At 29.6% G+C, this 16,866-nt stretch overlaps 10 protein-coding genes across 10 annotated transcripts; 5 read left to right on the top strand and 5 right to left on the bottom strand. All coding sequences in view use genetic code 6, as the record gives it.

The window, feature by feature from the left end:
- Positions 1-25: 25 nt before the first annotated feature.
- On the top strand, positions 26-2,578 carry SS50377_20125 (putative Translation initiation factor IF-2; the record flags this gene model as incomplete). Its single annotated transcript, XM_067904070.1, has 1 exon — positions 26-2,578. One exon carries the CDS (start codon positions 26-28, stop codon positions 2,576-2,578), a length of 2,553 nt encoding a protein of 850 aa, XP_067767552.1.
- Positions 2,579-2,587: 9 nt separating this feature from the next.
- Positions 2,588-6,766, bottom strand: SS50377_20124 (uncharacterized protein; the record flags this gene model as incomplete). The annotated part of the gene is made up of 1 exon (XM_067904069.1): positions 2,588-6,766. One exon carries the CDS (start codon positions 6,764-6,766, stop codon positions 2,588-2,590), a length of 4,179 nt encoding a protein of 1,392 aa, XP_067767551.1.
- A 55-nt stretch (positions 6,767-6,821) lies between these two features.
- Positions 6,822-8,918, bottom strand: SS50377_20123 (RING finger and transmembrane domain-containing protein; the record flags this gene model as incomplete). The annotated part of the gene is made up of 1 exon (XM_067904068.1): positions 6,822-8,918. The coding sequence occupies one exon, from the start codon at positions 8,916-8,918 to the stop codon at positions 6,822-6,824; it is 2,097 nt and encodes a 698-aa protein (XP_067767550.1).
- Positions 8,919-8,967: 49 nt separating this feature from the next.
- On the bottom strand, positions 8,968-9,492 carry SS50377_20122 (B9 domain-containing protein; the record flags this gene model as incomplete). Its single annotated transcript, XM_067904067.1, has 1 exon — positions 8,968-9,492. The coding sequence occupies one exon, from the start codon at positions 9,490-9,492 to the stop codon at positions 8,968-8,970; it is 525 nt and encodes a 174-aa protein (XP_067767549.1).
- A 152-nt stretch (positions 9,493-9,644) lies between these two features.
- On the top strand, positions 9,645-12,008 carry SS50377_20121 (uncharacterized protein; the record flags this gene model as incomplete). The annotated part of the gene is made up of 1 exon (XM_067904066.1): positions 9,645-12,008. The coding sequence occupies one exon, from the start codon at positions 9,645-9,647 to the stop codon at positions 12,006-12,008; it is 2,364 nt and encodes a 787-aa protein (XP_067767548.1).
- Positions 12,009-12,065: 57 nt separating this feature from the next.
- SS50377_20120 (uncharacterized protein) lies at positions 12,066-13,019 on the top strand (the record flags this gene model as incomplete). The annotated part of the gene is made up of 1 exon (XM_067904065.1): positions 12,066-13,019. One exon carries the CDS (start codon positions 12,066-12,068, stop codon positions 13,017-13,019), a length of 954 nt encoding a protein of 317 aa, XP_067767547.1.
- A 559-nt stretch (positions 13,020-13,578) lies between these two features.
- On the top strand, positions 13,579-14,136 carry SS50377_20119 (uncharacterized protein; the record flags this gene model as incomplete). The annotated part of the gene is made up of 1 exon (XM_067904064.1): positions 13,579-14,136. The coding sequence occupies one exon, from the start codon at positions 13,579-13,581 to the stop codon at positions 14,134-14,136; it is 558 nt and encodes a 185-aa protein (XP_067767546.1).
- Positions 14,137-14,147: 11 nt separating this feature from the next.
- Positions 14,148-14,510, bottom strand: SS50377_20118 (Transmembrane domain-containing protein; the record flags this gene model as incomplete). Its single annotated transcript, XM_067904063.1, has 1 exon — positions 14,148-14,510. The coding sequence occupies one exon, from the start codon at positions 14,508-14,510 to the stop codon at positions 14,148-14,150; it is 363 nt and encodes a 120-aa protein (XP_067767545.1).
- Positions 14,511-14,600: 90 nt separating this feature from the next.
- On the bottom strand, positions 14,601-15,206 carry SS50377_20117 (Vacuolar ATP synthase 16 kDa proteolipid subunit; the record flags this gene model as incomplete). Its single annotated transcript, XM_067904062.1, has 1 exon — positions 14,601-15,206. The coding sequence occupies one exon, from the start codon at positions 15,204-15,206 to the stop codon at positions 14,601-14,603; it is 606 nt and encodes a 201-aa protein (XP_067767544.1).
- A 122-nt stretch (positions 15,207-15,328) lies between these two features.
- SS50377_20116 (Tubulin specific chaperone E) lies at positions 15,329-16,864 on the top strand (the record flags this gene model as incomplete). Its single annotated transcript, XM_067904061.1, has 1 exon — positions 15,329-16,864. One exon carries the CDS (start codon positions 15,329-15,331, stop codon positions 16,862-16,864), a length of 1,536 nt encoding a protein of 511 aa, XP_067767543.1.
- Between the last annotated feature and the right edge of the window lie 2 nt (positions 16,865-16,866).

Raw genomic sequence — 16,866 nt, 5'->3', positions numbered from 1 at the left:
AAATCACACTTATATAATATGCAAAATGAAATAAAAGATATCTCATTTTAAATTATAGATATTATATAATAATAAGTCACCTTTCCTTTTCCATTTCTTGATGCCTCCTAAGAATAGTTAGAAGCCCATTAAAAAATCAGATATCATTAAGGAGATGAAACAAGAAGAAAAACCAAAGGAAAAGAAAGTGATCGAGGAAAAAAAGTCTACACGTCCAGTTGTAGCTCCCAAAAAAGCTACAATTTCAAAGGCTGAACTTCTTAAAAAAGCCGAAGCTGCTAAGGTAGCCAAAGAAGAAACATTAAGGAAAAAGTAAGAAGAAGAAGAATTGAAAATGCTTTTAGAATTGGAATAATAGGAATAAGAATAAAAAATGCAGGAACAGGGCAAAGGTAAAAAGAAGAAGGATAAATATGCTTCAATGGGCGCTAAATTTGGATTAGCTATGTTAGGATCATAAATTACAGATGAATAGCGAAAATAGTAGGCCGAGGAATTATAATTTTTACTTTCTCAAGGTAATCAACTCACTGATGAGGAGAGAAATGCTATTTAGATAAAACGGTAAGAGCAGAAAAAGCAAAAAGAAGAATAGTTTTTACAAATGTAAATATAGGAGGAAAAAGAATAGTTGGAAGATTGGGAAGTTGGTGTTGAAGATGATGACGTGTTTGGAGAGGATTCAGATAATCTATTAACATCAACAACGACAAAACAAGCTCAAAAATAAAAGTAAAATCAAAAAGATATAGACATAGAGCACAAACTTAACGAAAACGATCTAAGAAGCCCTATTATTTGCGTTCTAGGGCATGTGGATACTGGGAAAACATCTCTCCTTGATAAAATCAGATCTTCTACTGTTCAAGCTCGTGAGGAAGGTGGAATTACATAATAGATTGGTGCATCCTTCCTATCAAAGGATTTTGTGAAAGATAAGCTTGTTGACTTCCCTCATAAACTAAAAATTGAAGTTCCAGGTCTTCTTATCGTCGATACACCAGGGCATGAATCATTTGCTAACTTGCGTTCTCGCGGATCTTCTTTAGCCGATATTACTGTCTTAGTAGTAGATATTATGCATGGAATTGAGCCTTAGACAATTGAATCTATAAATCTTTTAAAGGAGCGAAAAACACCTTTTGTTATTGCTCTCAATAAAATTGACAGACTTTATAGTTGGTCTCCAGTACCAAATAGAGATGCAAAATCATCTATTGAAGCATAGTCCAAGGGGACAATGTAAGACTTTGACCATAAATATATGTAGGTACTAAAGTAATTTTCTAACTTAAATTACTCAATTGATTTCTGGTGGAAAGTTACTGATATTAAAGAAACGATTCCCATCATTCCTACTTCTGCACATACTGGAGAGGGTCTTTCTGATCTTCTGGCAATGCTTTTGCAGTTTTCATAAAAGCTTATGAGAGATCGTCTAACCTATACAGAAGAAACTTAGTGCACGATTTTAGAGGTTCGTAAAACTGAGGGTTTCGGCTATACTTTAGATTGTATTTTAGTCAATGGAATGCTACATAGAGGAGATAAAATTGTCTTAGCTGGTCAGTGTGGACCAATTTCCACAACTATTTCAGCACTTTTGACACCTAAAGAGGCCAAAGAAATTCGCGAAGCGTCAACTTCCGATTATCATAGACATGAATCATTATAAGCTGCTATTGGCTGTAAAATTGCTGCTAAGGACTTAGAATTAGCAGTAGCTGGAACACCCCTTTATCTAGTGGAAAATGACGAAGAAGAGGAGATTTTGTTAGAAGCTGTTATGGATGAGTTGAAAAATGAAGTTGCAGCAATCAAAAATGATCTAGGTGTATATGTCCACAGTTCTTCATTAGGAGCTTTAGAAGCATTAATTGGTTATTTGCGAAGCGAAAACACAGTTAAAACACGTGAACCTGTACCTATTTCAGCCGCAGCTATTGGCCCGGTCACTAAATAAACCATTTAGGAGATTTGTATTTAACACGATAGAAAACACCCAGAATATGCTGTTATTTTAGCTTTTGATGTTAATGTTGATAAGGAAGTTATTGAAAAAGCTAAAGAGCTTAAAGTTAAGATTTTTACTAACAAGATTATTTACAGACTTTACGATATGTACTAAGAGAACCTAGCAAGTTGGCATTTGGACGAGAGGGAAAAACTTAAACACGAAACAGTATTTCCAGCTGTTATTCAATGTTTGGGAGTTTTCCACACTAGAAACCCAGTAATTTGTGGATTTAGGGTTGTTTAAGGAACTCTAGTGTTAAATTAACCTCTTGCCATCCCTGACAGAGAAGGTGGTAAGTATATTGGTAAAGTTGGAGGTATTCAGAAAGACCATAAAGACTAGTAAGAAGCTGGTGTCGGTAGTGAAATATCTGTTAGAATTGACACTGCTGATAACTGGATTGCTGGAAAAGATGGTATTTTCGATACTGGCGACAGAATTTACACCAAAGTTACCAGAAAGAGTATTGATATCATGAAGCAGCATTATAGAAAAGAGCTCGAAGAGTAGAAACTAGCTCCTGTTATTCTAGAAATCAAGAAACAGCTTTAAGTTCAGTGAGAAAATTGATCATTATTCCATTTCTTCTAATTCAATAACTCTCTTCCTCAAACGCTTGATTTCAGCGTCCTACGCAGTTAGTCTGGCCTAGAAAACCTTTGAATTCTCTGTATTCTGCTAACTAACAGGTGCGTGGATAATCTTTTAAATTTCTCTCCTTAATACTGCAGCTTCTTTCAATAGCTCTGTATTCTCCTCAATAATTCTGGCATTCTCCTAAACTACATCATCCTTACCCTAATTTATTTATTTCGAAAGTTCTCTGGCAGCCTCTACCAAAAACTTTTTGTGTCTGAATTTTTCACCGTCCGCCTTAGCCTGCTCTGCATCGATCTTCTCTTCTCCGCCAAACTGCAAAAGTACCACTATCCTATCTTTCAACTTGTCATAACTTAGTTGCCCATGATCTTCGATAATTCGGCTTAAAGTATGACTCAAAAACTGTAATTATCCCCTAGTGTGAGTAAAATCGTCCCTGGCATTCGCTAACTTGCTTTTCAGACCACTTTCTTCACTTCTACTCTCCTAAATTTGCTTTTCGATCATATCAATTGCCTTATGGTAATTCTCGAGTTCGTTGCCAATTTCTCGGACTTGCTCACTCAAATCATGAATTTCCTACTCTCTGGGTTATATTAATTTTCTCAAGTCTTTGATTCTAAAATCTAAAACAAAACGGTGCTTTTCAAGTTCTTTTGCCTGTCTCTTGAGCTCGTAAATGTGCTTTTCACGCTAAATTATACTTTCTTGGCGCTATTATACTTCCTTTTCAGCATTTTTCAGCTCTTATTATTGTTCATCCATCGCTTAAATCAGCGCTGTGATATTGTTTTCACAGCTCAAAACATTGCTCTAAAACGTCAAAATTTGCTTTTTGATACTTGCAAACTTATTCTTAATCATGCCTGTTTCTGCCTGAATCGCTTCAATTTGGTTTTACTTCAGGTCAACTTGAGCCTTGCTCCTTCCAATTAATTCTTAAATTTGGGTGTCGCAATCTTGGTCAGCTTAATCTTGCATTTCCTGGTATTCTTAAGATATTTCATGAAGTTTTTATTACAAATTCTGTAGCTCAGAACGTCTTTTTTACTCTTTCTTATCGTAGTTTTATGTTTCTTAATGTAGTGTTTGAACGCGAGTTGAATGCAGAGATTAAATTTGCTGATCGTGAGACATGTTTAAGTTAGTAATTGTGTCTAAAATAGATTATTTTTAATTATTAATTTGCGCTACTTTTGTACGGTATTAAAGCTCTATTTTCTATAGGGCATCTGAATGTGTTCTCCCAACTTCAGCAAGCTTCTTCTCAAATTCTTCAGCCTCCTCTTCTGCAGTTTTAGCGACTTCTACTGTCATGTTTTGAGCTTAGTGAATTTCTTCTTCGGACTAAGTTCTTTATTATTCTAAACCACGCTGATGACGCTATTACACAACCTTAACGGTATGGTCGAACTCTAGTTTCATCTCGATTTTTCTATCTTCTAGTTATGTAAGTACTTTTTGAAGCACTTAAAACAAGCCCAAATCCACTCTAATGCATTTATCAACAAAGGCATAATCATCAATATTTTTGTCGCCAATAACATCAATATCTTTAATATGACGCTTAATACAAGGTAAAAAGCCATCATTAAAACGAATTAATACTAGCGTAGATGGAGAGTTTGTACCTGAAATAACTAAATATTTATTATCAGGCGAAAGCGATAATTTACAATTGTGAGGAATTTCACGGTATTTAATTATTTCATCAATTGCAGGAACAGATTAGCATGCTTTAGCAACTGCATAACGATGTTCCCCAACTTAATATTATGATCCAAGCATAGTAGAACGACCTTGTTTCAATTATTCTTATCCAGGTGCCATAACAACATGAACACATCCAAACTAATCAGATGCAATAAAAACTTGTTTCTGATAGTCAAATATTACATCTTTTATCACTGCATAACTATTTGTTGAGAACATCTAGATAACACCTTAATAAACAAAATTACCATTAATTATATCAAAAATCTTAATCATACCATCCGCAGCCATTAAACAATAATGCGGTGTCTTACTACGATTATACCAAAACGATCCTATTGAACTTACTTTAGACCTTGTAACATGTTCAATCACACGCTTACCTCTACGGTCCCAAATATACAAAACACCATCTGCATCAACAGTAGCTAAAAATGCATCCCGAATCAATGTAGGGGTCAAGTACTTCATATCTTTTATAACATCATTGTGACCTTAAAGTTAATTAGTAATTAGACCAGTTAATGGGTCTAACTGAATTATAAGATTGTTTTGAGCTACATTAACTACAAATCCTGTGCTGGCAAATAAAACTTTTTAGGCCATTTTGATAGGAATTTCATGTTAACAGATCAAAAAGCGACCATTTTATTAAAAAATACGAATGGCATCAGTGCATGCAGCGACTATTTAAGTTCCTGTGGGATTAATATCTATATCCAAAATGGCGTCTATTATTTTGCAATTAGCTACAACTTTAAAACCTGAGACTGGCTCTTTTTGAATTAATTTAACTTCTATATCTTCAATTCCGTTGTTATTAGTTAGTTCTTCTTTAATTTCAGTTTCCTAAGATTCATATGAAAATAGATAAATGTGACCTTCTTTTGTTGCAAATGCACACCTATGGGAAGAATATGCAAATTTTGTTTAGTTTGTTTAAAATTTCAGTATTTTTAAGGAGTTGGTGAACACTGCAGAAGGAACATGAGAATTTGTTATAAAAAGCTCTGAATCATCATTTTTTATGCTTCCAGATGCCAAAGATAGAAGTGAAATTTTGTTGTTTTGCTAGTTTTTAAATTATAGAAAATTCTGTACCTACATAAGATGTTATTTAAGAGCAGGAATTTACTGATAATAAATAAGTGAATATACAGATATAAATTAGTGAGAAAGTTGAATGATTTAAAGCAAAATTGTGTATTGGTTTATAAAATCATCAAATTTGACAGGAAATGCAGAGTTGGATACAGGATCATAAATAATAGCATAGATTTGATCCTTTGCGAATTAGAAATTTAAAACTTCAATGCAACTTCTGGCATCCGTCCATGTAATATTCTCTTCTAAAGAAGACGATGCTTGAGCTAAAACTGAAGAAAGATTGCTAGATGACACACAAGGTGATAGTAAGGCATCCAAGTCTAGATTAGCTGCTGCTTAAAATTTTAAAGATTAAGTTATATCGTTGTAATTTACTTCGATTTCAGAATTTTCTCCCTCAGAGTCTGTATATTTCTCTTCTATTGCTTCTTCTTTGAGATCTAAAATAAATTTAAATTTCATTATAAGACCTCCGCGGGAAGCTACAAAAACGGTTTAATCAGAAGAAGTTATGTTTGAAATACCAAACTTAGGACTGACACAATCTTTTGGTAGGAGTTATGGTACGTTTAGTGTTTATATTGATTTATAAAAAGATTCAGGTACGTGTAGTGCTTCTTTGAATGGAATTGCCTCAAATGATAATGTATCTGATTTATCTAGAAGGTCAGCTGGATATGGAGGAGGCATTTAGTAAACTTGATTATACTTACAGAAAATTTAAATTGTCGAATCTTGATATCCTAAAATTAGATAACGTGTACAAATATTACCACATAGCGCACCTACCGCAATTTCATAAGCCTTAAATGTACATGAATTAATGATTTTATTTTCAATATTTTTTTCTTATGTTAAATTAACTTAAATACTTAAAACACGTAAACCAGATTCAACAATAAATCCTAATCCAGATGGATCTTTAAGCATAAATCTTGGAACAAATGGTGTATTTTATGGAACCAAATTACAAAGAGTATTCAAATATTCATAATTAACTGTAGAATATATGGCTAGGCTTTGACTATCTCTATATGCTACACATAATAAATCTCCAGAAAACTCCATTACACTAACTTCTCCTTTTGTAGGTATTTAAGTTATAATACGATGATCCAATCTATCAATAAATACCAACTCATTTGGTGATGTTAATGCAACTGCAATTAAATCTTGTGAAGTTGCCATAGCGGTAGTTAATTATTCATTTTTACCTATAGGTATTGGTGAAGCAGCTAATAAATGTGTTGGTGTAAGAATATATGCATAGTCAGATCCAGGAGCAAGAGAATTTTAGTAAGTAAGTGTGAGACCTGCAACATCTTGCATTTTTGCGGAGTTGTAAATTATTTACCTATATAATATAATAAAATGTTAATATAATTCATTCTGATAATAGTTATCGGTCAATGGGACATTATGGATTTCCAGCTTATACCCATTATGATAAGCAAAACTTATGAAAAATGTGTTTACATTTAGTGATTATAATATTATTACTTTTGCCTTTTGGTAAATTAGTAATAATTATTTTATCTTCTAAAATAGGATACTAATTATGACTAAGTTCAGAAGAATTAATAAAGTTGAAGTTCGGTAAAGCAAATATTGGTAGCTGAATCTCTCCATTGCACTCAAAATCATCAAAATTTGGCAGTGTAAAGTGATCGACATCATCTGCAAACTTTTTACTATTAACCTCATTCTCACAGTCGTTAAAATTTGGTAACTAAAAATATGGAATAGTTGGTATTTCATCTTCAAATTCGGAATATTGTGTCTAATGAAATGCATTTGCAGAAAGATCTTTAGACTTAATACATATTGTTTCTTCTTAAATATAACCTTCTAAATCATAATAAAAATTATTTGCACTATGTAACTCCAAATTATCTAAGCAAATTGCACATGTGGCTGAATTTAGTTATTATTCACTAATTAAAAGGAAACACTAACTATTAGTAGGAAGTTATATATTTTTAAAAGTGAATAAATTTTATTAACCAAAATACTCTGAATGGTTATGATATGGATTATGACATTGTAAACAGCCATAATTAACTGATTCTATTATATAGTTATATGGCACAGCTATATAATGTTAATTAAGTTTATAAACTGATGGAATAAGTTCTTTAATATATTTATATGGTAAAGTCGATTTAATGATTGCAATTTCACTAATATTCTTAGTTTTCTTAAAGATTATTGTAAACTAAACAATACATGATAATAGTAATAACACTGCTGATAAAATACATATGGGAATAAATGAAAAATTAAGTGGTTATTTTCGTTGAATATTATCTTTACCTACAATTATGTCTATTGTTAAAAAGAATGATGTGTCATACAACACACATGTTACAAAGTTTATAATTAGATATATTTGGTGAGATTATAAGTTCTATTATTCATAATAGAAACTTTTTATGAGTCTGAGTAGATTCTTTACAATTAAAAGTAAAATTGTAATCAGTATAAATTCAGCTGGTAACAGTTTAATTCCAATAATTTAAATAATGACGGTAGTTAAAATAACTATAAATGTATAAAATTTATGTTTTAAATACAAAAATTATATATTTCTATATGAGCAAAGTAATTTAGAAAATTGAAAACATAATTCTGATTGCAAAATTACTACATCAATAAGAATAAGAATGCTTACAAACAAATATACTTTTAGAAAGTAAAGTTGTGTGAATGATACAAAAACTAATTCGGTACTCATGCAAATCATAATGATTCCTTGGATAATAATATCAAAATTAAAATAAATAGAATAGTTTTAATGCTAAGTGAATATTATATTATTATATCCTGTGTTTTTTACATAAACCTTAATAATACATATTATTGGTAATATGATTAGCTGTATTAGTAAAACTAAAGATAGAGTTTTCTTTTAGTACGTTGGTCTATATAATTTCGCATTAATCACCATAGATATTCGACAATCTTAACTGATGATAAGTCCCTATATTACATTAATTGTATTACTAATATTATTTATAACTTTATAATCAACAGGAACATTAGAACTGTCAGTAGTTTAATTGTAAAAATTAGCATAAAACATAAATTCGCAATCATCTTTATTATGATTTTTTGATTCATTAAACTATCGTTATATAACTGTAGGCCAATTTTCACCTTAAGTTCTAGCAAGTATATAAGCTTCTGTTTGATCCAAAGATGGTTCTCTACAAAGACTTAAACTGAGATCTGCCTATGTTCTATAAATATCATGCCAATATTATCCATATCCACATAAAACAGCATATTTTGAATCAAGATATTGTGAACCAAAAACTTATATATTCATTAAGTAATTATTAGAGATTTACTTATTGGTTATAAAAGAAATTGTGATTGTATTATTTGTACTTGCTATGATCTCTCTAGTTAGGTTGGTATTAGACATATATGATCCTATATATGTACTAACATATTATTTTTATAAAAGTAAAATAAACATTATTTTAAATAATTATAATAACATATAATAATGAAAATAATGATTTTAATCAGACAACTACAGTATCTAATAAAACCTCAATCCATTCTCCCGTGCTTTTGGTAGAGATATGCCCTCTAGATGTACTTTATGCAAGTAGCTTTGGATCATTTAATTCCGGTTATATACCCGTGATAGCACCAACCCCATCTCCTGCAACCGTGGGATAAAATATAGGAACTTTAATGATTTCTCTAGAGTTAAAAAGAGGTACCCGAAGAATTCCATATCCAATGAGTTTATCTTTACCTGCAAAACTCATTTCATAAGCTTCAAAAACAATTTAAGGCCATCCTAATGGGTTGGCCTATTCTTTCACCAACTGAAGTTAAAATTAGTGAGCGATTATACAACGATGCCCAAACTATTATGAAGACTATCTTTTTCCCAAAGCCGTTTTCCCAGCCGTATTGCCATATACTGATTTCCATGGTGGCCGGGAAACTATTTAATATTATATGTGAGCGTTTGCTTTTGTAGTATAAACAGCATTGACAGTACCATGAATATGAACAGAGTATCTCTCATTGAACATTTTTATAAAAATTTTATATTAAAATTTTATATTATATAATATTAATATTTAGGTTTTAATTATTAATTATTTTGTAATTAATATATGTAATTAAAATATTTAATATTTTATTATTATATATAGTATAATAGAAATATTTTCCAATTTTATAAATGTCATACGCGCAAGCCTCTAAATAACTAAAAACTGGGGTCTAAAAAGATTCATCTAGCAAATTATAATCTGTTATTAATAAATCGAAATAACTTAAAATTAAGATCAATGAGACACAATAAGAGATTAAAAATGAAATTTCAATTCATTCCGCCTCTAATGATTCGGCATAATTTAAATAGGCACTGTATATTTCATAGTAGAAGAACTAGAATATGGATCTTAGAAATTAAGATAATTAAGATGTAGCTTACAATACCTCACGCCCTCTTCCTGAATAAGGATTTGTACTATAAACTGCTAAAATTTAGCTGGACCAGCTTGAAAATGATCTTTTACACTAAAAAGTGTCCCAGAATAAGTAGAAAAAATTACATAAAAATGATTCAGTGTCAGAATAAAATACTACTAACACTTAAAAATCTATGATTTAAAGAAATGCATAAAGAGTACTATCAATATGTCCAGATACTGACTCTGAACCAGAACTTTATATTCCAGAATCAGTTATCATATATATCAAGACACTTAATTTTATATCTTAATAGAACCCAAAAGATACAAATTTCTAATTACGTTTTTATATCTAAATCACTGGAGTTCCTCAATAATTTAAGCTTTTTGATTTAACCTCAAATATTAATCTAGTTTTAATAAATTCAACCTAACCGTTTATATATTAATTCGTACCAGATATCTCAATTGTTATCCCATACTTAGAAAACGCATCTATCTAGATAGTATTTCAAGGAAAAATCAATGGGTTTGAAGTTTAAGGAACTTAAGAAATTTCTTAATTTATGAAAGGTAATTTTAGTTAAAAATTAAAAAATTAAAATTATTTTCTACTACATTAAACTGAACTTATCTATGATAATTTTTTGTAAAATACAATTTTTGAATCTTCTAATTTTAATCTTATTCTTAATAAATAACAAGTTGGAGATGCAGGGATATTACAAAATTAACACTTTCAAACCTTTAAAATAATTCCATTTTCAACTGAGTTAATTGGTTTTGCATGCCCAAAAAGATAAGACTCAATGGAATTTTAAAGAAAAAATGTTAATTTTCAACAAGTAAAACAAAAAGTCTAATTTAACTCCAATCTTTTAGCCCAGAATGGAACTTTACAAAAACAGTTTGAGAATAAGGGGACTCAATATGAGCTAGATGAATTAGTAGAAAACGCAAAATAAAAATAGCGTCTATAAGAAATAGAAGATGGATTATTTTATGATTAGGAACGTAATGAATATTTTATCTAAAAATAAGTTCAAAGTCTAGTATCTGTATCATAATAACCGAAAATATTAAATTTAAACAGCTAAAACTATAAATCTAATGATTAATATGTTAAAACTATTTTAAACACTACAAAAATTAGTTAACTTTTTATTCAGCGACTGGAATTTGACTGTTTAGGTGAATATTCTGTGTCTATAATTAGTGTTCAATTCGTGTAAAATAATATCGAAAAACTGGTTCTGCAAAATCAACCAATCGCAGCAGGGCATGCAATGTTCACTCAATCTGTACCAATTTTTGAATAAAATTCACAATAAATTTCACCATTAGTTGTACATATTCTTATTGATGATATGGTTCAGTAGAAAAAATTAATCGGAGTCCTTAGCTTAGAATAATTATAATCCTCTGCATTTGATGAAAAATGGATTGATTTGAAGCCTTTCGGGCGAATGAAATGTAAAGTTGCTGCGTTGCCGAGCTTAATTGGACGAAATGTCTAGTATTTGGACGGAAATTATCAGTTAATTTCCAATTAAAAAGAGTCACTTTATATAAATAATTAGAAAATAAAATAGTAAGACCATGCTTAATCTGTAATTCCTAGACACTAAGGTCCAATGCTCAATATAAATACTAAAATAGAAATACCTAATTTTTAGTAAGAAATGAGTAGTATTTTAAGCTAAATGGTAAGCGGGGATAGTTTTAATGTATCTATAGGGAGAGAAGAGGCATAAGCAATTGTTGGTAATTTTGACTAGCGATAAAATAATGTAATTTCCTCTGCAGTTAAGCCGTAGGATGATTTATTATTAGCATAGTAACTAATTTAAGCAATGAAAACAAAGTAAAGTTCAAGCGATCTGGTTTTAGAGTAAGTAGGTGCACAGGAAGTTCATTCTCCGATTATTAAATCACCAACTATCTAAACAGAAGATAATGCTATTTAGAAGTCTGTTGCTTAGTAGATGAAGAAAATAGCGTATGAACTATCTTCAGATTCTGAATCAGAGTAAGAGTCTCCTTAAAGAAACAGCTCTTGGGCTAGGTAGCAAGCTAAGAAAATTTTTGGAGGTGGAATAAGTAGTAGTAGCGAAAATTCTAGTGATTGAAAATATTTTATTATATAGTAATATAATTTTTCTTTTTAAATTTATAACTTTAAAATAATGGAATCACTTATTTAACACCAATTTGCTCTTAAATAGTAAAAATAATATTTAGTTACTTAGATTAGTAACTCAATGAAGGATTAGTCTGAAATATTAGAAGCCTCAAATTCTTTATATCATACTACGTAAGATCTTATTAAATAACGGGAAATTTTATCTAACGCTATTTCCTCTAAAAAAGTTAATGAAGAAGTATCAGTTCATGAATTAGAAATTTAGAATAGAGGTATTACGTAGGAACTGAAAGAATCAAAAAAATAAATGGAATAAGAACTTCAACTGTTATAATCCTTGAAGTCATAAATTTCAACTTTGAAGGGCAAGGTAAGAACTATTTGTTTAGCATAAAATATAGAACGCTCACATGGGCTGAAGTTTGATAAAAGCTCTATTCTTGTTCCAGAAATTAAGCTGATTAATTAACCACAAAAAATATTTGAATTTTAATAAATTTCAACGGAAATGATAGATTTTGATTCTAATGAAGATAAATTTATATACATTTTTGGTCATTTCTAAGATAAAATAGAAGAAATTCTTAGCCAAGAAATAGGTTCAGCTCTGTATAATTAATGTTGGGTGACTCTAGGTATTGTCAGTATTCAAGGGGATGATTTAATAAGTGGAAAGTAAGTTATATAAATGGTTAATACAGAAATACCAATTAAAACAATAAATCACGCATTAGGGATAATAAAGAGTGTTAGACTAGAATCAGAGTTTATAATAAGTATCAAAACAAAACATAATGCATGCATTCTTTCATTCTAAAATGATAAAAGTACAGAATTCGCAGTATCGTGGATAAAATATTAACTCTAAAAGTAATACACTATGTTTAGTGTTTGTTGTATTGACTTTCAACAAAAAAATGCTATGCAGTACTTAGAAAAAACTAGCGAAATTAAAGGAGTAAAAGTTGTTCAAGTTAAAGACTTATATACTCAGTGATGATTTTTTATTGACATAAACGAGGCCTCTTCATCTTCTACAATTGAATATACTCCTAGCTCAGATTTAAATGGATAAAAACATGGTGGACCTGTTATTGATCTTCTTGATTTCATTGATCTGGCAGACTCTATTGAATAATTTTTTAGCTTAATCTCTTGAAAACCCTTCACTTGACTTACTTGGCATCCCATTTTCAATTAAAAAATAAATATAATCTTAGTATTATTAGTGTTTATTATTTTTTGAAATTTTTGATAGAGTCATTATTATAATTTTATGATATAAATTATAGTTATGACAACAATTACAAACTAGTTTCTATATTTATCAAATAAATTATTGGCGCATAAACGGAACGCTTTGCAGTATTTTAATTTACTTTCGTACGCTATCATTATTGCTTTTATAACTGTTAAACAAAATTATATACCAACTATTCTCAATTGTTGAAAAATCATATATTATTTACTCTTAGATTATTAGATCTTTAAAATTATTCTAAATTATTTCTTCCAACTTTATTATATATTAATAATACATTATCAACTAATTAAAAATGGATCAACATGATTTACTGACTTCACGCCATTTAAATACTCATTTAACCTAATAAACTAAATTATTAAATGCAAGAATACTTGATCTGCATACTTAAAATAGCTCCTTAAAGTAGTAGCTAGCTAGAAACTAATTAGAGTAACTAGGATAAGAAAAACGTTCTACTACAACATAAAATCACCTTTTGCAGGCATAAAAAAGCATTAATATAAATATTTAAAATATATAAGCCTCACTTATTCACCAGGTTTAAGATAATACGTTTTTAATTAATGAAAATAGTTAGTTGAAGTAACGGGTCTCTACTCTTGAATCATAACTATCACTTTTTACATCTAATTCACCAGAATTTTTAATATCCGAGAATCACAATCTAACTAGGAAAAATGCTGAAAATTCAGTGTTAATTGACAGATAGAAAGAGGAAATAGAGAAACTAAACTAAGGATTTTTAGGTCATAGTAAACTGTATTCTTAAATTAAGACCCTGAAATAAGCACTATTAGAGGCTAATGCAGAAATAAAAGTACTTAAATCCAGATAGAAAGAAGAGTGAATCGAGCGAAATCAATCAAAGCAAATTGCTATATTTTCACGCAGATCATTAAGATCCATTCCAAGGAAATATGCATAGAGGCAGACGAGCTAAAGTGAACTAAAAATTATTATTTGAAGCGAGTTGCATTTAAGAACAAAAAATAAGCATATAAAAGAGATAGACTGGCTGATTATAAATGCTAAAGTTATTACAAAATAGAACACTGGTAATAATGAAATTGTATCAGAAATATAGCAGAATTCATTGAAAGGCATAGAAAGTAAATTGATCAAATTTGATAAAAATAAAAGAGGAAAAATAGATGCAAACACAGGTAGATACTTTTTAACGGCGGAAGGAAGCTTTTCAACTGAGATAAAAGTTTCTGACATTTTAACTTTTTGAAAATTTATCTCTATTATATATAATAATATATTAATAAAGAAAACCAAATAATTAATATTCAGTATATTAAGTTAATTTCACTTAAATTTGCCTCCAAGACTCATGACAATACCCGCAATGAGGCCAATAAGAGCTATAGCCTCGGCAAAAACCTCAGCTATAAATAGTTTAACAAAGATAGCAGGACTATTTGAATGTGCTATAACAACAGATGATCCTAATATACCAACAGTTAAAGCAGCAACAATATTACAACAACCAACAGTGATACCACCAAAACCTATTGAAAATCCTGTAGCAAGGTTATTAACGTCATTTTATATTATTTAGTCTGTATAATATCTTGGTCCATCATAGTTTGCTGTGTTTAAAATTATATTCGCCTGTTCTGCTCCTGTTGAGGAAAATAAAATAATTCCCATGATAATTCCATATAGTGCAATAGCTTCGCAAAATAATATAGACAATAAATTTTTAGACTTAATTTCAGGATGATGAATAGTAGCTTAAGTTAAAGAAGCTCCAATCATCATAATACCAGTACCAGCACCAATGATTGACAGAGAAATTGCAGTATATATACCAGTTTATACAAATTAATAAGGTGACAACGATGCTATAAACGCTTACAAGGCCGCTAACCAATCAAAAAATACATAATCTGACTATTGCATCTTAGCCATTTTAGTGATTCGATAGATAAATTACAATAATATCATAATAAAATAATATTATGCATTGTATATTCGTTATTCGTCTATTATTAGTTATAATATATATTCTATTAACTTATTTAAAATATAAAATGTTTGTTATAAATGAGCGTGTTATGAATTCAGAAACACGAGAAAAAGCCACAATAGTATTTATTGGAGATATTAAGGATTAATAATTCATTGGAATTTCATATGACAATGCAGTAGGCAAGTATGATGGAATGTTTGAAAATATACGATATTTTACATCATAGCCATTACATGGAGCTTTTGTGAAGCCTAAAAAATTATTAAAATGTTTAGAGACACTTATTGTAGAAAAATATGTGACATCACGTCAGGCAACCTCGGAAATGCAGTTTTCTGATGGAATGCTTGATAAAGCAGTAGAATTTAAAGGAATCTCTCAAATTGATAAACAATAATCTTAAATTGGCAAACTATAATCTATATCAGTGGAAAATTGTGGATTTATTGATGATTTTGAAAAGCTGAATGCATTAATTCCAAACTGTGAATTCCTTGACCTTTCAGGAAATCCGATTAATGGTGAAGCATTATTGCTATTAAAATTTATAAAAAGTCTCAAAATACTCGATCTAGGAGGTGTTAATTTCGATATTTCTGAAGATATAACTTCTTAACTCTCACAAATCAATTTTAAAACCTGCAGTATTTTTATCAATGAAATTTAATAAAATCAGATTAATGTTGTTAACAATTTACTTACTATCTCATGTATTACTGAAATTTTAATGAATAACGTTAACATAGACTTAAACATGCTAACTGCAAGTAATTCTATTGTTAAGTTACAGTTAAATCATGCACAAAAAATGACATTTTCACAGTTTTTGACGTTAATTTAAAAATTTCCAAATCTATCACATTTATCTCTAGTAAATAATTTGATCTATGATGAAGAAATAAACAAAAAATCAATAAATAATTAATTGAACTAAATTAATTTTATTATGTAAGATCTTATATTTCTTAATATTGCAAAATGTAAAATTTCATTATAAAGTCTTTATATTTTAAATTAGCTTTTTCCTAACTTAAAACATTTTAGAATTTCGGATATAGACAATTTTGGAGCTGAGAAAGTTGCCAATTTTGCATGTGCTGTTTTCTTTAAGACTATCAAAACGTTCAATGCAGGGGATGTTACGCGCAAATAAATTTAGGATTTTCGTATTTTTTATGCTAACTTTATGCTCAAAAAGTAAGGGTTTATGCTGAGAAACGACTTAATTTGCCAATAAATTGTCATTGAATTTCAGATTTAGGTAAGTAGAACTTGTTTGGAAGGTTGTGAGATTGAACTCCTGTAAACCTTGAAAAATTGTATATATGATGAAAAAACTGATTAAGGAGTTGAGAACAGTGAGAGTGGAATAGTGAAAAAGAAGTATAATGGAAGAATAATCTAAGTAAAATATGGAAATACTAGTTTTCTAGTTTCTAGGGTAATGCCAATTTGGTAATTTCGTGAAATTTTAGAAAAAAAAGATGTTAAAGGACGCTGGATTGTTGTGGATAATTGTAGAGAACTAATTGAAAGAATACCAAAATATTAAAGTTTAGATGCTATTGTTTCTGAGTCAATTTGTGAAGTGATTTGACG

This window comes from Spironucleus salmonicida, chromosome 1, assembly GCF_000497125.1.
Source record: "Spironucleus salmonicida strain ATCC 50377 chromosome 1, whole genome shotgun sequence".
NCBI classification, from domain to species: Eukaryota; Fornicata; order Diplomonadida; family Hexamitidae; genus Spironucleus; species Spironucleus salmonicida.
The sequence above is the reverse complement of the archived record's forward strand: the minus strand, read 5'-3'. Positions and strand labels throughout refer to the sequence as shown.